Genomic DNA, 20,678 nt, shown 5'->3' with positions numbered 1-20,678 from the left:
AGATGACTTGAGGGCTCTCGAGAGATGACTTGAAAGGGAACTCGAGAGATGACTTGAAAGGGAATTTGAAAAGGTCCTTGACAGGGGACTCGAGAGGGGACTTGAGAAGGAACTTGACAGGGGACTCGAGACGGTCGGTAAGCCGACAGGACACAGGAAGCTGGCATCGGCCGAAGAGCCAGTACTGGAGCCGAAACTGGAGCCGGAACCATGGCTGCTGGGCCCGGTAGTGAAGCCGGAACCATGGCTGTGTGGACCGGTACTGGAGCAGTCTGTAGGTGAGTGAAGAATTGATTCATCTGTGCAGTCAGCTGTTGTATCTGCGTAGAGATGATTTCCTGAAACTCTGCCTGGTGTCCTACCAGCTCTTGTATTCCCTTGGCGGCTATGCCCAGCTGTTCCCCGTGGCGATAAATCTTCTCGACTCGTGCTGACAGGGCGGCATGAAGCGTTCTTGGGTCAGCTGGGTCCATAATGGTCAGTTCGTTCTGTTAAGAACTCAGGCACTTAGGAGGTAGGACCCAATTGCACGACCCGGGAGACAGAGGTAAAGTATTGGTACTTTATTTTCCAAAATACAGCAAAAAATGGTCACCAACTAATCTCAGGATGAGATGACAAAATGAGAACAAAAAAGAAATCGCTCACGTGGTGAGGAACAACACTTTTCTTTGAGCACAAAAGAGCATAGACCTGACCAAGGCAAAAGACAAGAGCATAGACCTGATCGAGACAAGAAGCATAGACCTGACCATGACCATAGACAAAAACAAACTGACACTGAACACTGGGAGACAGGGGAATTTAAACACAGGGTAACAAGACACAGGTGGGAACAATCAGGGGCGGGGCTGACACTGATGAGCACAGGAGACACAGAAGGGGTGACAGGTGAAAACAATCAGGAAATTAGACACACCAGGGAAACTAACGACAGACAGGAAAACACAGGGGAAAAGACCAGACAATATACAGGGAGGAAAACATGACAAGGAGAAAAGCAAAACACCCACTACCAGACACACAAAACTAAAAACGACACAACACAAGAATCGTGACAAGGTTTTGTATAGGTGGTAACTAATCGCTTTATCAATGTTAAATACATCACTTCCCTTTTATCCCATTACACATTTATATGAAATTAGCGCGAGATGAGGGAGATTAGGGAGGTGTTTTATTTTTGGGAGGTGTTTTATTTTTAAAACAATAGGCATGCCAGTCTGATCCATGATTACAAAAATATTCATCTGTGAAAGACCATTTCAAAGCACATAGAGTTGTGGCACAGCTGTGAATGTAGTATACCTTCAATGCTTGCTGACAGTTTAAAGCAAGACAAACATGATGGGAAGGAGAAGAGACGCGGTGAGTGTCCATTCAAGAAGACACTGATGCCTGATAATAGAGAACAGTGTGTCTGTAGGCAGACAGCAATCCTTTTCTTCTTGACTTCAGGAGGACTCAAAGCAGATCTGCCACAAGATACAAATGTAATGCTTTACCTTGAAGTTGTGCTTTAGTTTTAAATGCACTACTGGGACAGAAAGCAACACACAGTATAGTACAGTGTGATGCTCGCCTCTATAGAACTAGGTTCATTTTGAGTGACAGTCAGTCATCTTTAATGTGTTCTCCATTTGACAGGTTGCATGCTAATCACTTTTATAAAGCCATGTTAGCACAAGCATACCACGTCTTCTCTCACAGTGAGCCTTTAACCCTTTGCCTTCACATACTCCTATATGACAACAATTCAAACGTTTCCTGTTTCTTCTGACATACCTGGTGAGATGTTGCAACCGGCTACACTTGACAGTATTTCCTTCCACAGGAATATACCAGCCAAAGAAAATGATGTCACATTCGATTGGAATACCAACACACATTAATATTCAACCCAAGACTCTGCATATAGGAGATTAGTTTCCCCATAACATCTAAAAAAGCCCGGGAACAAGCACTGTGTCCCTCTCCTTAGTAATTGCTCCCATAAGATACATTCAAGATCGCTGAAAGGAAAAAACTGATATAAACCAGTTAAGCAAATGACATTTCATTCAATCTTCAATCTATTCTCGCATCACTTTGACAGCTGCACAACTGCAGCGACAGTGAGACAAGCCTGCGAGTTGGAAATAGATAAATAGTGAGCCTGTGTCAACATGGAGCAGACATTGGCAAGGGAAAAGTATGTGTATGTGTGCTGTTCAGAGTGTGGGTGAGTGCACAGAAAGTGGAACTCAGGGGAGACATCCTGACATGCAGATCTGAGAGAAAACATGATGGATTCGCCCCCGCTTGAAAAGTAATTGCTTATCAAACGGAACACGTTTTTAAGCTTGGATAATGTACACATGCTGTAAAAACGATGTTGCTTTTTATTTAGCTGTGGGGATGTGCAGAGACCGAGTGACTGTCGGGCGTGGATAGGGGTCTAGACTGAGGATCAGCGGGTTTTCAGTGCTCAGTGATGGAGAAAGGCTCTGTGGCTGTCAGGTTGCTCCCACTGATGAAGGGAAGCTGTGATTGACAGATGAAACCAGCACTGCCTGCACATGGCCTGAGGGATGGCAGGACCTAAGGAGCGAAATCCTTGTGGGGCATTTATGCTGCTCATGTACCCAAGGTTCACTCTAGCTCCTACTATATCCACAGATGAACATTTTTGTATAATTTCTCCGTCTGTGTTTCAGCCAGGATGTGTGTACAATCTAACCACATGTATCACTCTCTTATGTGCCCCAAAATAGCATTTAGCTACGACGGAGATTATGATAAGTGTCTCAGGTGTTTTTGTGGCACGAGAGGATTCGCAAATCCTTCCTTCTCTTCAAGAAATCCACTCATTAAATCCTTTTGCATTCTTCCTCCGGCATGTTGCCTCGTCTCATCAAAATTGCTCCCACCACAAGTTACTTCCCTGTATCCCTGCAAGGCCCTGGGATCAGCTCCATGAGTTGAATTATAGAGCGAAAAAGTCATTAAGTGGGATAAAGATACAAGGAATCGATGGAGCAATAGATACTCTGCCGCTCTCAATTGTCTCCAGTCCAGTGCACTCGAGCATCGAGGTGGTAAAGTCCGCTGGTTGTTTCCAGGTGAACTCTCCCCCAGCCAGTCCACAACTCTTCAGTCGTTGAGGGGGATCAATGGTCTACATGGAGCTGGTTACTGCAACCTAATTTGTCCTAAATATACCGGAAGTATTACAGCAGGCTAACCTGACATGTGTTTTATTTTGGGTTGCAATATCATGACAAAAAGATTACAAAAGATGTAATATTAAAGCTATAAATTGTCCTGCAAATCCTTTTAGACAACACAATAAAGCAGATGATGTAAATCCCTAATTCCCCACAGAATAACAGGCGGTAGCGACCAATCTTTGTTGTGTGTGGGCAGCTTTAAAATAGTGCCTGTCTTGGGCCTGTAATTTTAATGGCTGTGAGGAAACTGCTGGATAAATTAGACACACAGACAGTTCTAGTCTAAAGAATTGTTCTGTCTTACTCGCTCCTTTCAGAGAGTGAGAGGTGCACTACATCTTTCTCCCCTTTAATGACACCCACATTTGACTTGTTCTCCTCTAATTATGTGACCCACCTGACCCCGGAGTTCTCCCTTATGGAAACTAATGGCCAATGGAAGCTCAGGTTGGTTGTCATTATAAAGACTATCCTGCAGCTGTCCCAGAGATGGGAAATAAAGGACATGAGTACAAAGACAGAATTGTGGCCCTTAACCTGCAGAGAATGTATTCATTAAAGCCACTTCACAATGTGTTTGATTTGATAGATGTTATTTTTGCCTCCGGTCAGGCGCATTGGAATTGGAATTCATCCATGTAGATCATCATGACACATATCATCATAACACACATCATCATAACACCGGTGAGAGAAAGTTTGTATGTTTCCTTTTGTTATTCTGAACATGCAGTATGCATTTATGGAGCTTCAGAATACGACTTTGATAAGACCTCTGATGACATGCTGACGTTGAATCAAGCCACACATCCTCAACCATGAGATACAACATGACACTTGTAATTTGGGCTTTAGCATTCAAATACGATGACTCCTCCTCAGGATTAAATAGGCCAAGGAGATCTGGAAACTGGTCAGTAACCAAGTGTCAGACTCAAGTGTAATATGGCCCTGATGTCACAGCAATGAGGCGTGTGATGTGCTGAGCATCATCTCACAATAAGATGTCTGTGGTTGGCTTGATGTGAATGAAATACTTTTTTTTCTCACTAAGTTAAGCTGTTTCTTCCACAGCACATGCCGTTGTGTTCATGTGGAATGAGTCATTCATGCCTGTGGTCCATGAAGCCTCACATCCCACTCACATCCTCACGCTGCCAGGTTTCCCATGCAGCCTCTGCATCAATGCCAAGATTGCATATACATATATATTGAATAATTATTACTAAATCTATGTGGCAGCCTACTAAACCCTTCCACCCTTGGGCTCCATCCAACCTGTAGTATATTTCTGCCATCTTCGTCTGTGTCTGTCTCTGTCAGTCAACTCTCTCCAGTCTCGCTCTGGGAGGCCAACCTTTCAGCATTTCCAATGATATGCCTCGGAAATCTGTTTCCAGGGCAACCAGGGTACCAAATACTCTCCCAGTGGCTTATGGCTTGTGCGTCCTTTGTTTACACTTTTCATATCTGTGTGTAGGTTGCTCTAAAGAGACAAGAATGGGAACCAAAAAAGGCACATTGTGTAAAAAATTAAACCAAAGATGATGTCAGAGTAACCCAGGCAATCCTATATGTTGTACACCCATGAGTGTGTTGTTTCCTGTTATGCTTATGATTCGGTATTTGTCAAAGGTATATTTTTAATAAAGGATGTAATGTGACATTGGACTCCCACATCCACATGTTCCGTCTAATTTCCTCGAAACTGCTTAAATACACCAGTGGGAAACATGGATCTTACTGAGGCCAATTGATCCATGATGCGCAGCTGGCGCGATTCCCCTGATACTAACGCTGTGACATTACAAACGGAAACCTTTCGTTACGTAACAACACTGAAGACAATGATTGAATGTGTTTCTAATGATTACCCCCCTCGTTTATTGGACTTATTAAAAACCAACTCACGTCTATCCTTTTTTAGCCTTGCGCTTGCGCGTAATGGAGCCGGGAGCTGTCCAATTTCTGAAATGAGAAAAGGCGTTTCACTCCCATTCCTCAACAGAAGACCTGCGAAAGATTTCACTTCATAACTACCAACAGGGGCCAGCGGGGCTGTCTTCACAGAGCCAGCTCTCAGATCTGAGCCAAAAGATTTTCGAACGTTTTTGGAGTTTCTCCCTCTCGGCGTTTGACCACAGGACTGATGTTTATTCACACCTCTGCTTCGGAGATTTGTTTTTGGGAGTTTTATGAAACTAAACTATGATCTGTGGCTGCCTCGAGGAATGTCTCATGTATTTGTGTGTGACACAAGAACATCCAAACGCCCGCGACTTGGTCAGGAAGAAAGCGGTTCCCCTATTTGGATTATGTGTTTGACCAAAACATATGGAAGAAATGAAAAAGTGAGCACATGGGGAAACCTCCAGGAATGAATCGCTTTTTCACGAGGGTTTTGGCAGCTTTATTTACATATCTCATGGCGACAAACAACTTCAGGTAAGTCAATTCATTTACCGATATGAATTTACAGATATGAAAACACATTAGTTATCCCTTCTTTAGTTTGGTAAATACGATATATTACTAATTGTAGGCGCCGTTAAACAAGCAAGATATAAGCATTGACTTTCCCTCTGCACAGCCTAAGTTGGTAATTGCTTGAGTTTGATTAGGGCTAACTAAAGTTACTCTCTATTTCCAACAGTTTAAATGGTATTTCTAAGCACCATTTCGTCCTTAAAATGTGCGCAAACTGTCCAATACCTCAGTGTTATTTTTTGTGTGAGATTTACGCATGCCATTTTATTATTATTCAATCTCTTGTGTCATCATACCAATATATCTGCGATGTTTAATATGGAACTACATCACGCTGTGAAATCTGTCCGGTAATCTTGCATGATGTGACAGAATTGTAGCTCTTTCTGATAAAAAACGAAATGCCTACGACGTCGAAATCCCAGATTTGTCCAATACGTGTGTGTTCTTAAACGCATTTTCTAGTTTCTCTGTGCTTGCCCATCACTCCCTGGCAGCTGCTAGGCGACAGATAAGGTTTGACTCCTGGGTTTCAGCTGTGACTTCAGTTTGATAAAGTGATTTTGTTTGTTATCTCACTATGTGTGTTGCAGAGTTGGGGATGCCAAGGAGTACGATTCCAGATCATCCACCAACCTGTCTCCGTCAGACTTTCTGGACTCACTCATGGGTCGCACGTCCGGGTATGATGCACGAATAAGACCGAATTTTAAAGGTTTGTTTTTCACTGTATTTTGTCAATGTCAATTCAAACTTAGTTTTACCTTTGCAACACAACCACAGAAACACCTTTTTTTCAAGTGGTGTGCATGGAGAATTTCTGCATGCAAAAAAACTGGATCCCCTCCCCACCCCCATTCCCTTTGACATTATTACCTATCTGGAAATTCATTGGCTTTTATCTGATGCTAAGACACTGAGCTGCCAGGCCTTAGACAAGCACAATCAATCACTTCAGTTGACAGTAACATGGTTGTCCTGGCTTGAATTAAATCACCAACTAACCCCTCATTGCACGTTTGTTTTAATGTGGTCAAATCAAACGCATGCACACACAAACAGTCAGTTAGAGCTGCAACTAAGCCTTATAATCAAATAGTTGATAGACGGAAAACTGAATCTGCAGTTTACTACAAAATGCCAAATAAATGAATGGTTACATCCTCATATAAAATGGGAATATTTTCTTAATCTACTATGATATTACAAAAAAAGGGATTGTTAGTTTATAAAAAAACAAGACATTTAAATCGTTTTTGTAATATTTTGTACTATTCTTAGTTCAAGCTTTTTTTTTTACAATTTTCTAACAAGAATGATAATAATAATAATAATAATAACTTGAATTTATATAGCGCCTTTCATAACCTCAAGGTCGCTTTACAAAGAAACATACAAGGACAAGACATAAAACATAAAAACATAAAACAGGGGGCAGAAATGGAAGTGTAAGTGGGGGAGGGGGAGATTGAGTTATTGTTGGAAGGCGATGTTGAACAGATGATATAATCTGTATCTCCATTAAGTAATATTTTAGAAACCAAACAAAAAGATCAGGGACAGGGTTGCCCCCATGACAGGCCAAATGAGGGTTGGTACCCCCAAGGCAAGCCTGCAGGCTGCTGACTCCCACTGTTGTTGATGCTGTTATAGAGGGGACACACACAGCATCTGTCAGTGGAACAGAGCTGAGTGAGGAGAGGCTGCTGGGGCTCAGGCCCGCTCTGGGTGGGTCAGGTGGGCTGGGATTTGTTGTGGGGGGTTTGGGGTTTCCAGTTGTTGAAGCAGCCAAGAAAGTGTAGTATGGGGACTGATCAACAGGACTCAGAAGCACATGGCTCAGACCTTTTCTCTCCATCTGCTGGAAAAGGAAAGAATATGGACATAAGATGGGATGAGGACAGCCTGTGTAACACCGGCTGGTATTTTCAGGGGGGTAGGAAGTGAAAGCAACTGTTTCTAATGAAGAGAAGCCGAGCACACGTGGATGAAGATGCAATGAGAAGGATTTTAATGGTGCTGGGTTATATTTGTATTCTCTGCAGATACAGCTTCTTGTCTTATACACATTTTATAATAATCTCATAGTTAGAAAACAAACACTTTTGCATGAACCCACTGCGATGTAAACAGATGATTTCAGTTGCGATCCTCCAAGTCATACTTTGAAGAGAGCGGTGAACTGTATTTCTGAAGGCTGACCTAGATTTCCTTGCTGACTTTGTTGTGTGCAGGTCCTGCTTCTTTTTTTCTCCTGCTTCTGCTGTTAAATGTAGCTATCTGACGACAAACTGAGGCAAATATTAATACCTAGTGCCATGCAATATTGATGAGAAAAGCACAGAGGAAGGGCACCACCAAGGGCTTAAAACACATTTGCTGTGACTGAAGTGGCATAACCTTCTTAGCCTCGCAACAACATTTCTGTTTAGGTCATGAAAAGGACACTACTCGTTATAGCATGCATGGTACTTTTTACCTTAAGTGTTTTGATACTAACAAATGACTAGGGCTGCAACTGATGAACATCTAAAATATGGGTGCATTTCTCTCTTGAATAATTGATTCTTGAAAATAGTACAACAAAAACTTGAAATATTTAAGTGTCTTATTTTTGTATAACCAACAATCATAATTGTTGTAGTTTCATGGAAGATGTAGAACATATTCCCATTTGATATAGGCTGTAACAAGTATGTTATTTGGCATTTTGTAGTAAACTGTCAAATTTGATGCAGATTAATTTGATTATCAGGCTTATAGTTGCAGATCTAAATGACTGTGTGTGCATGTGTTTGTCATTGTGTGCATGTAGTGTGTGCTGAATTCTTAAACACAGAATGCAGAAAAATAAATTTCAAAGCGTGTTAACCACAAAAGATCACCACATCACTTCACAATCATCAATATTCTAACAAGGTGAAACAGTTTGACGTTGGTAACAATTAATATATTTAGTTGGAGTATACATTTTCACACCATTTACCACAATTGTTTTGATCTTTTGTGTCTGGTTATACACAGCATGCAGCATGTCACCATCCACTCTGGAGTTCCTTAAAGAAAATGTAATAAATAAATAGTGCTTGTTGGTATTAATGCATGTTGACACACTCAGTGGAACAGCAGCTTGTGAACCAACGTCCCAAATATCCTGATGAAATAATTTCATCCAAACCCATTGGCCCTGATCATATGGTTTAAGGCTTTCTCCTGTCATGTGGTTGTCATTCCATTTCACAGGTCCCTCCGTAAATGTTACATGCAATATTTGTATCAACAGTTTCAGCTCTGTCACAGAGACAACCATGGTGAGTTCCTCTGGTACTTTGGCTGATTTCTGCACAATGTGTTATCTATCCCTCAACCTGCAGGTCCACCAGTTAATGTTACCTGCAACATATTTATCAACAGCTTTGGTTCTATAGCAGAAACTACAATGGTGAGTTGAGCGCTGTGCTTGGACAATCTAAAGTCCTGACTCTTGCTCAGAAGTTAAGACTGAATCATCCTATTTTTTATTTTTTACCTTATCTACCTTTTTTTCCAAAAACATTTATCATTGCTATGTGTACCTGTTCACAAAAATACTTTGTTTTTGCCATCAAAGAGTCTATTGGCGGTTGATAAGACACAGAAATCTGTTATACGTTTATGCAAATAAGTATTGGTTTCTTCTCCCTTGACAGCCCTTATACACAAGCTGGTTTAATAATTAATATAATACATTTCAACCGGCAAGCCCTTTAAGTGCAGCCAATAACTCTAGGGAAGGGGGGGCTTTCATACCAGCTGATCTACAATACGATGTGAAACATTGACATGCCTAAGGGGTACAAATATAAAACCTGTAAGGCTGCATCTCAACTCATCACGATTAAAGGATTCATAATGAGTGATAATGAGTACTTAAATAGTGAATGAAGGTTGTTAATTTGCGCGTGAGCAGGGGCTCATAAGATTGCCAGGAAATTACACAGCTTTAGACACGCATGCAAATATTTTGAACCGCCAATATTCTGATGAAATGTCAAACAACATAAGGGCCTCTCATCATCATGACATATCAATTACTCTGAGAAACTGAGCTTTGTGAAACTCAGTTTATTTACTGCACTGTCAGAGTTCTCCTCATCAGCCACTTCATCTTATAAATCCACCATTAGCTTCTATAATGGCGGTGAAAAAAAAGATGGTAAATAAGAACAACTATTATAAGGTCAGTAGTTTGCTAATTCAACTTGCAACAATGGACAATCATCACACTGGTCATGTGAACATCATGTATAATGTAACATCATTATAGGCACCGAGATGATGGTTGATAGTGTTGCAAGATATAGATTTTGCAAAATATGTCTTAAAAGAAATGTCTTGTTTCTCATCCATTTTATTATTTTTCATGTGTTGTTATTATTATTATTATTATTATTATTATTATTATTATTATTACAGGACTGTTTTTGAGTGAAATGTAATACTTAAAGTAAAAGTAAACAACTACTAGCAACAAAGTGTACTTTAGTAATCAAAAGTACTCATTATGCAGAATGGTTCCTTCAGAGCATTCTTGTTTTACACAATTGTATATACATATTTTATTGTATATAATTAAATAATAATTAGTATGGAAATACCTCAGTATTGCAATTGAATAATTTGAGTGCCTGCTTGCTTTCCATTTATCAGATACATTTTTTTAAATAATAATGGAGACAGAAGGTTACCAATGTAAATGTGTTCTTTACCTCATCAGAAAGATAACTAATATTTCAAACCAATACAAATGACTGCTTTCTCATAACCCCAATCGCTGGACTACAAAATATGCAAAGCCGCTTGTCATCTGTGCAGGATTACAGAGTGAACATCTTCCTGCGTCAGAAGTGGAATGACCCTCGGCTGGCGTATAGTAAATATCCAGATTCCTCCCTGGACCTGGACCCATCCATGTTGGACTCCATATGGAAGCCCGATCTCTTCTTTGCCAACGAGAAAGGGGCCAACTTCCACGATGTGACCACAGACAACAAGCTGCTGCGGATCTTCAAAGATGGGACTGTTCTCTACAGTATCAGGTGAAGATAAACACAAGTTAAAACAAGTCAAGAAGGAGGTTAACACAAGAGTGATGAGACAAGAGATTTAAGGCAAATTCATCATTTAAAAATAACTGTTAGACATCCCCGGGGGATTTTGTAGGAATCTGTGCTGAGTGAAAAATGAATCTGCAAATAATCAAAAGCTCTGATGCATAGATCACCCAAGGACATGTCCACTTATTGCTTTTCTTACATTTCCTCTCAAACATCAAATACTGTCAATCTAAAAGATACAGTTTTAAATGGATTTTATCATATTATGATCACTCCTTTGAAATGGCATAATTCAATAAAGTCCAGTATATCCCCATATGCGATGTCGATTTTTTATAAAAGAACACTGATTGGAAGAGGGCCAGCAAATCTCAGGGGCATTGTGGGGAATCCGAAGCAAAGATAAAAGTGGGAATCGGTCTTCATGTTGGACTGTTGAACTCCTGAGTTCTGTGAAGAAACACTACATAATATGTGTAGTACACACTCCCTATTATTCCATATTCCCATCATACAGTGTTTTATTCTTCTGTACAGCATTAACAATCGGGACGGAAATGTTCGGATTTCCAAAGGGAGGTTCTGTGAATAAATAAAAAATCAAGAACCGAAATAATTGAACTATTCATATCTTAGACTGCACTGTAACTTTTATCTTTTAATGTTTATTTAATTAGCTTTTCTTTTTAAAGACTGATTTTAAATGCCATTTTCTCAATGTCTTTCATTTTTTGTTTTTCTTTTAATGTTTCTTTTATTATCTTTTATTGTTTTTAAATGCCTTTATCTGAATGTCTTTCATTTTTGTAAAGCACCTTGAATTGCCTGGTGCTGAAAGGTGCTATATAAATAAACTTGCCTTGCCATGCCTTGCCATGCCTTGCCTTGCCTTGCCTTGCCTTGCCTTAGATTCTTTGCTGCCTTCTATTTTATATGTATAAACCTGCATTTCAATTATACCATTACGTCACTATTTCATAAAAAAATGTATGTGTTTAAGTGTACTGTATGTTATATTTTTGGAGCCTGAGACTTACAGTTTTTCATTGGCAACAACTGCCCTATATCTATTGTGCGTATGAAAATAATGCAGAAGATTTGTAATCCATAAAACCATTGCTAAAGACTCTGAAACAAGCAGACAGGATGGATGACATTTTGAAACACCATCGGCTGAAAATCTGAACAAAACTCAGCACAAGATATGAAAATATGTTTCATTTTATTTCAATACAACTTCAATCACACGCAGCATTCAATTTTCTCCGCAATGATGCGATCTGCTGATCAATTTTGAGTCCATTTAGAGAGGCTCAGGTGTGGAGGCGGAGCGGGTCAACGGGAGAGATGAAAGGTGGTTAGTCGCTCCCTCCGTTCATGAGAGAAACGACAGAGTGGGCAGACAACGCATCAGAGAGACAATAAGTTGGAGTAATGAAAGTGTGATAGGAACCTGCTGAAGGGAATCATACATGATATTTCAGACACTATCACACAGGAGAAAAAGGCACACGGATTACCACCAAAAAGCACTAACTGTCGCAAGCAAATTATTTTCTATTCATGTGTCGACTGAAGTTTAATAAATATATTGCTTTCTGAATCAAAAATATTCATTGGTGTTTTCTGTTCACTGCATCTTGCTCACAGGTTAACTCTCATTCTGTCCTGCCCAATGGACCTGAAGAACTTTCCGATGGATGTCCAAACTTGTACAATGCAGCTGGAAAGTTGTAAGCATTGACTTTTTCTCAGTTTTGATCTAGATTCACATTTACATATCTAGATACTGATTTGTCTATTCTGTTCTTTCTCTAGTCGGGTACACCATGAATGACTTGGTGTTCGAGTGGCTGGAGAACGGGGCGGTGCAGGTGTCAGATGGACTCACACTGCCTCAGTTCATTATGAGGGAAGAGAAGGAGCTGGGTTACTGTACAAAACACTACAACACAGGTGAGAGGACACACACACACACACACACACACACACACACACACACACACACACACACACACACCAAATACACCTTTGCATTTCTATGGTTCATGTTTTGGTAGCTGAACTGCATTTGTGTGTCTCGCTGTTTCAGGTAAGTTCACCTGCATAGAAGTGAACTTTCATCTGGAGCGACAGATGGGGTACTACCTGATCCAGATGTACATTCCGTCCCTCCTCATCGTCATCCTCTCATGGGTGTCTTTTTGGATCAATATGGACGCTGCTCCAGCCAGAGTGGCACTGGGTATCACCACCGTGCTCACCATGACCACCCAAAGCTCCGGCTCCAGGGCTTCTCTTCCAAAGGTGAGCCCTTGTTTGGTTTCTATAAAAAAAAACATAAATCATCAAAACACATCAAAAATCTCTAATGGTGAAACATATAAAAGAGACAGATATGAAGGCATGCACCAATTATTATGATTATTATAAATACAAACATTGCTGATTGTGGTCTCTTCTTCTTGTAATGATTTAATAATTAAACAATTATAAATAAATATGTTAATAACATGTCTAAATATACACATGTATTGTTGAAACACATGGCTCAGTGTTTCTTCTCTACACTAAATCTTTTAAATCAGCACAGCTATCCACTTTAAATACACTATCTAGTATTTGTAATAGGTAAATATGTAACATTTTAATTTAATTTTGTTTTGCTACGTATTCTTCTTTCTGTGTCTTTGTATGCACCACATATACCAAAGCAAATTCCTCGTTTGTGTAAACCTACTTGGTATAGAAACCGATTCTGATTATATAATTACAATTTAAGGATATGGGATAAAGATAAAGAGACCTAAAGACCCACATTTATTTTAAATGTAAGATTACTTTTTTTTACACAGCCCGTCCTTGGAGCTTAAATGTGGGTTGTTTACTTCTCTACTGTAACTGGCAACAATCACTGCTGACAGTTTCTTTGAGAGTGACACAGTTCAGCTATATGGTCCTGGTCAGTGCAATTCACAGCATTCAACATGTTTCTAACAGCTGTGAAGATGTTGCTATCTAAAGCATAGCCTACAGCAGTGGTTTTCTGTTGCAGCATATTTCCAAACAGAGTGAATTACCATGCACATGTTGTTAAGGGTACTACAAGCGCTGAGAGTCAGATCTTGATGATCAATCAATCTCCATGCATCAGGCCGCACCTGAGCACCGAAGACCGCAGCTGCGTAAGAGATTCTCACATAAAAGACTTGCATACTGTTCCATATTTAAAGAGAAGCCTTTGAGAGCCTCGATTCTAGAAAAACAACACCTTAATATGCCTTAACTGCCCCTTAAAACGCCGAGTTGTTTTCTTTAGATGCTAATCAGCTGTCATGGAGTGAGGAGTTCACTTTCAACTTTTTCAAAAAAACAGGAAGGGAACTCATCTCGTTCTAATGGTAATGAAGGCAGCAATTATTTCCCTTTATTTATGGCCATGAATTCACTGACATTACTGGCAGCTCTGATACACTTGTTAGATTACAGTCATTTAGAAGTATATTGAACTGCCACAATGAGCAAGGTTAGGTGAGAAAAAATAATGAAAATTGTCCACAGCTGCAATGGGAGAATTGATCTCTAGGGCTTAGAAATAAATACGGAAACATTCAAATCTAGCAAAAGTCAGCCTGAACTTTTAGCTGATACTAGTATGATAGCTGTCACCTTCAAAGATCTAACAATAGATATCTGTTTTTTACTTCCAGGTCTCTTATGTCAAAGCCATTGATATCTGGATGGCTGTGTGTCTGCTCTTTGTATTTGCTGCATTGCTAGAATATGCCGGGGTTAATTTTGTCTCCAGGCAACAGAAAGAGTTTCTTCGTCTGAGGCGAAGGCAAAGGAGGAATAACAAGGTAGGCTTACACAGTTATTTGGATATCAAACGTATCCACATTAGTGGTTGTCCAAACTGAAAGATATAAAAACATTCATGGTACCCAGAAGATGAATCATAACAACTCTGGTGAAGCTCTAACTTTTCCCGTCGTGCCACCAACTGGTCAATTGGCCCAATATTTAGAACAGCTAGCCTATTCATGATATAAATCGGGGATTACCAGGGGCCTATGCTACGAACCTGGTTCAACCTAACCTGGATATGTTTGAGTTAGCCGGTTGGCTTAATCCAAAACATACGCGCTCTCGCTAAACTGTCCTACGAGGCGGGTTATCAAGTGGATCGCTCAAGCCAGCCGTGTCCTATCTAGTTAGGTGCGCGTTCACATGAAAGGGGTGGTATTTGGAGCATTCGACCAATCACAAACATGGAGAAGCGCACTGACAGCGCAGCGTCATACTTCCTGAATGAAAAGTGAACTTTAATACTAGTCAAAAATGAAGAAGTTAAACTTTAAACATCCATGACTTAAACACTTTATCCAGGATCAAAGCCACAGAGCTGCACCTGCAAGGTGAATACAGCTGGCAAAAGAAAAAGTGTTTGAATGCGTACATTAACAGGTTTATGATCACTGCCCCGTCTAAAACACGATCTGACTTCAATTACATTTGTCTCGAGTGTTTCGTCAACTTAATGTGTTGCTTAAAATAATACTTCTGCATACAGTATGTGACGCTGTGAGTGTTGCACGGCCAGATACGGCTCAGCTGACTCAGATAAGGAGATATATGATACATTATGAAGTGATATGCCGCGGACTGTACTTAATGTACTCTGATCCGGTTACTTATGTTGTGGCCGATATTTAAGTAAGCTTTCTTAACGCTAATGTTATAATAGTCAGATTGCTCTGAAGATGGGAGGTAATATTCTATTAATGTTCACGTTCACACAGTCGGTGATTTTTGCCGGCCGTCTTTCCTGCGACGGCAGTTTTTCTGTATTTCCTTTCTCCTGTAATATGACTTGATCGCTTTAAACTCCGCACACTGAGCTCTGATTGGTCAGCAGGCAGTGCTTTCACTGAGTTGAGCTCTTAGCCTGCAACCTAACCTGGTCCCGACCAGGTTAGCTGCTTAGCATATATTACCATGGAGATCTAGCCTGCTAAAAAGAGAACCAGCTTCGGAATGACCGGAAAGCCGGAGTTTTCCCTGAATTTAGCCGGCTAAGCGAAAATCCTGCTTCGCAGTATACCCCCCAGGTCACTATGACATAATGATAATAATAAAAATACAATGTGCAAAATCGGGATGAGAGCTGATTCTCTGAGTTTTTTCTACACCGTCATTGGGTCGTAATTCTGGTTAAGTGGCCAAATACATACAAACCAGGGTTTCCGTTAGCCGGTAATTACCGGTTTTTAGCTGGTAAAATTAATAAAAAAACGGTAAATTCAAAACCTGACGGTCAAAATGTCTGGTAATAATTAGGGAGGCTCCGATCGATCGGCCGCCGGTCATTATCGGCCGATATTCACTCTTAATAGTTTGATCGGTGCTCTCTATAAAGGCCGATCAGGAGAGCTGGATCTGATCCATATGGACATAAACGCGAGTGAAGTGTAACCGGAGCGAGAGAGAGATCAGATCAGCTGCTGAGTCTGACCGAGACACGCAGCTCTGCAGGATCACCTGAAGCCCCGCCCTCTGTTTAGCGAGCTGCATGAGAAACTGACGTGCTGTCAGGAGAGAGAGAGGGAGGGAGAGGATCCGTTTCTCCCGTGTTATTATTCAAAGTTGATGTAAACTTCTGAATAATGTACGTTATCTACTACAAGTAGTTTGTTTGAATGTAATAATTATGTTGTTTGTTGTTTGTGGAATCATTTATTGAAAAATGAATCTGAATTTTTCGATCTGTTACGATTATAAACTGAAGCAATATAAAAATGAGCCCGTGAACTGAGTTTTCAGCATATCTGCTCATAGTCCGGTAATTACCTGCTAACGGAAACTCTGCTACACAACTATTATTATTATTGAAATATGACCGGTAAGTTTCAAATTAGTCCGGTAAAATAAATTCTGCCCGGACATTTGACCGGCGAGAAAAAATCCTAGCGGAAACCCTGTTACAAACACTGAAATTCAGCCGCAGTTGTATGCTTCGTTGTGTTTAGTGTTTAAGTGCAATTATTAGCACATTAACAGTTTAATTTAAAATGTGAGCATGGTAATATAATAATTCTGCTATATCTGCCAAACATCGCCATTGTGAGCATGCTAGCATTCTAGCATTAGCTTTAAGCACAACACACACTTTACATGGCACGAGACTCATGGTGAGATATTGAAGTAGCACAAACAGTGAATTAATATTCATCCCCTAGGCTTGCACTGAGAGATTTATCAATACACTGCATCAGGTCATCTTTTTATAATTTAAAAGCGTTATCTCATGATTACTGTTCATGTAAGTTCACTATGCTAACAGCAACAAGCACTTTCAGTGGGGTATCTAAGAGTAGGGCCTACATTCATTCTGTCCATATGTGAATGTGGGTTTTTTTTCAGGATGAGGACATGCGTGATGGCCGCTTTAATTTAGCTGGCTACAATACAAGTCAATGTCTGCCAACAAAGGATGGCTCAGCTGTTAAGAACGCTGCTCCAGCTCTGAACTCTCAACAATCAGCCGCCAAGGACTTAGAGACCATGAAGAAGAAGTTTGTGGACAGAGCCAAGAGGATAGACACTATCTCCAGGGCCGGCTTTCCTCTGGCGTTCCTCATTTTCAACGTCTTCTACTGGGTCACCTACAAGATCATCAGGTACGAGGACATCCACGTAAAGACTTAACCCTTGACAAGCAACCTTTATTTTTGTTGTCATTTCTCAGATTGAGAAATGCTTGGAAAGCACAGTGAGATGAGATGGGAGGCTGCGTATTGAGAGGTACCATGGTGGTGGTGATGATGATGGTGGAGTTCTTTCAGGGATAATGTATAATGTCCATGCATCATACAGTAATGTTCATGCTCTGAGACACAGATGTTTTTGTTGTTGTACTGCTGGATAATGTTTCCTGCCAAATCTGGGAGAAATGGTTTCAACTTAATGCTTAGTAATATGCTGGAGAATAGGGACCAATATTGTTTTTGTTTTTAAATAAATTCTGCCTTGCCATCTGTACAAGGAACAAAGAAACATTCCATGGCTTTGTAACAGTAACATAGCCAGAACCTCAGACTTTTTGTGATTTTGTGAAAGGTTATTTCTTAAGGATGTTTAGGACTGTTTTATATTTTAATACGCTCATCCACTCTGTTTATACAAAACAACGCAGCAAACTTAATATAATTCAAAGTATATAGGCAGAAAACACATACAGTACTAAGGATCCTTCAGACAAAAGGAGAGGGACACGTATCAGGCATGAAAGAGAACAAAGCAGATTAAAATATGGAATTGAGAATTGGATACTGCATTTTTATGAAATACCTGAGGCCTTAGATATCAAAGATTTGGAGAGATGAAGTGCTGTGCTTCTCTATTTGTTCAAGCCTCACCTCTTTCTAATGGTCTATCAGAGTTGAATGCAGTGTTTGATCTTTTCAACCTGTGGCCAGAGTACATCCAAAGGTACTTCTTGTTGTTTCTTTTCTCTCTCAGTGTATTATAGATCATATTTCTGTACAACTGATGTCACTTAAAATCTGTGTACATTTATTCAGATTGCTATAAAAGTCACACATTTTTGTTTTTATTCTAAAATAATTGATTATACAAAATGTCATATATTTCACAGGCTAAGTTCATAAAAGTATAATGACCAAGTTTAAAACTGGGCCTCCAAACTGTGAACACGCACTGCATTACTCAATGTTGTCATATGCCCATATGCACATACATTTATTTATATTCCAGGTTAATAAAAAACCCTGGTACCTATGGTATGGTTTTAGAGTTCGAGACTATGTTTTTTGTAGAGTTAGTCTGATTAAATATTTATTGTAATGGAAGAAAAGGTTATGTTCTTGAGAAGAAAAGCTTTCTGTATACTTCTTCAACCTCCGCTGTGGCCTGTTTCCCTTCACTTGGCTTGTTTGTTTGACATATGTTGCAATTCCACAGTGAAGGAAGTTCTGCATTAAAGTCAAGGTACAATGCAGCTAATGGCCCTCACACTCCTGATATACTGTAGTGAAGAACTCCTTTCTTGAATGCTAAACTTGAAGAAAAAATATTTACTGGTCTGTACATCAATAAAGTTGACTGCACCACTTTATTTCCACATCTCCTGTCTTGTTTAAGGCTTTTTTGTGTATTCTCTTGTTTTGATGCAACCATATTGCTTCCTTCACATGTCGTAAATAAATACACGGAGGCCTTTGCAGGAAAATAAATACTGACCAAATAAGACACAAACACATGGAAATGCTTGTTGTGATCGGGTTGAAGATCAGATCAGAGAAAACGACAAACACAGTCCCCTCACCGAGCCCATCAGTCAGGGTGATGACACACGCCATGGATCGTTGGGTGACCCGGGGTGACACAGATATGATCTGACAGCGGGTTTACATTCATGCACGATAACGGACTTCACACTGTAGAGTTGTGATTCCATCAGATCGGGTTTACCTACCAGTCGAATGGAAAATACTGGCATTATGTACACAGACAGGAGAGGACCAATACATTAGATACTCATACAGTCAATAAAGATGTTTCTTAAAGGTCCACTATTATACTCTTTTTCATCAATATATTACAGGTCTCAGATATATACAAACATGTCTCTGAAGTGTTTGGCTCCAAATACCAAACAGATCATTGTAGCATCCCATAATCCCCTCTGTTTCAGCCCTGTTTCAAAAGTGCTGATTCTCTGTCTGTTACTTTAGATTAAAACAAGGAGCCCCTCCCCACGGAACTCTGAGAGAGATTTGGTTAAAAAGAACACAATAGTGCTCGAGGAGGAGATTCAGGTGATAAGGGGGGGGGGGGGTTACCTTGGTTGGTGATTGGCTAATGGTTACACAAGCCAAAACATCATTATGACATCATAAAGTGGCCAAAATCTGATCAGCTCATTTTCAGACAAAAAGAGAGAAAATATTTGTTCCTGAAACTTTGAGAATCTCTTTATACAGAGGGGACACATGTTGGCACATTAGATAGGTTTGATTCACATGTTGTGTACCCTTTTAATGTCTAGAGTATTAGGCCTAAGGGCTTATATATTTGGTGAGATGTCCTAAAACAATTGAGCTTCTAGGTTAAATAATTAAAATATGGAAACATTAAGATTCAAGAAAATACTCAAGTTACTCGTGAGTATTTAAAAAAATGTAACTGCCGTGTTAACTCACATTTTGAGCCCCCTCAGAATAGACTATTGTGTGGATGTGGCGTTAATCAATGGAGTCCCTTTTTGTTTGGTTGACCCTCTGAGTTTCAGAGTCACAAGGACTGACCCTGATCAATAACAGGCAACAGCAGGAAGACACCAGACCAGCTCCCTCATCAATTTAACACGTCTCAGCAGCACCATTCATCATCACAGATGTTTCAACATAATGATTACGCACTATCTGAGAATGATATGCAGACAAGAGGGTCAAACTCCAGGAAACAATGAAATAGACTATTTGAACCTCATGTCCATCACAAACAAAATAATATGACAAAATATATAAACGTACCTTATTATATTGAATAAATCAAGAATAGGTTTTTAGATATTTTATTAATAGAAGAATTAAATACAAAAGCATGGCAGAACGTTTCCGCCATGTGCACCACACAACCACATTTAGAATACAAATATAACAGTATGACATTTTTATTCATAGTGTTGATATAAAGTCACATTTTATTTTTTTTAACTCAAGAAACTGTCTAAAGCTTAAGTGACGGTTGATGCATCGACAAAGGTGTCCGATGCAGAGATATATTTATGTTCAATTTGTCTGCATCAATAAGTCAGATGGGATTTAGATGTTGGTTTACACGTGCAAAAACAGCAACATTA

At 39.9% G+C, this 20,678-nt stretch overlaps 1 protein-coding gene across 1 annotated transcript; it reads left to right on the top strand.

Moving 5' to 3' along the window:
- The first annotated feature begins 5,217 nt into the window (after positions 1-5,217).
- Positions 5,218-18,857, top strand: glra2 (glycine receptor, alpha 2). The gene is made up of 9 exons (XM_034109515.2): positions 5,218-5,654; positions 6,290-6,411; positions 9,071-9,138; positions 10,551-10,774; positions 12,443-12,525; positions 12,611-12,748; positions 12,885-13,099; positions 14,503-14,652; positions 17,216-18,857. The coding sequence occupies exons 1-9, from the start codon at positions 5,569-5,571 to the stop codon at positions 17,498-17,500; spliced, it is 1,371 nt and encodes a 456-aa protein (XP_033965406.1). The 5' UTR covers positions 5,218-5,568; the 3' UTR covers positions 17,501-18,857.
- Positions 18,858-20,678: the final 1,821 nt, after the last annotated feature.

This window comes from Pseudochaenichthys georgianus, chromosome 21 (assembly GCF_902827115.2).
Source record: "Pseudochaenichthys georgianus chromosome 21, fPseGeo1.2, whole genome shotgun sequence".
NCBI lineage: Eukaryota > Metazoa > Chordata > Actinopteri > Perciformes > Channichthyidae > Pseudochaenichthys > Pseudochaenichthys georgianus.
The sequence above is the reverse complement of the archived record's forward strand: the minus strand, read 5'-3'. Positions and strand labels throughout refer to the sequence as shown.

Bases quoted from the DNA above. Each gene is read 5' to 3' on its own strand.
- glra2 (XM_034109515.2), top strand. From the start codon at position 5,569: ATGGGGAAACCTCCAGGAATGAATCGCTTTTTCACGAGGGTTTTGGCA. The intron at 6,412-9,070 runs GTTTGTTTTTCA...CTCAACCTGCAG, and splicing joins AATAAGACCGAATTTTAAAG to GTCCACCAGTTAATGTTACC. The intron at 9,139-10,550 runs GTGAGTTGAGCG...TCATCTGTGCAG, and splicing joins CTATAGCAGAAACTACAATG to GATTACAGAGTGAACATCTT.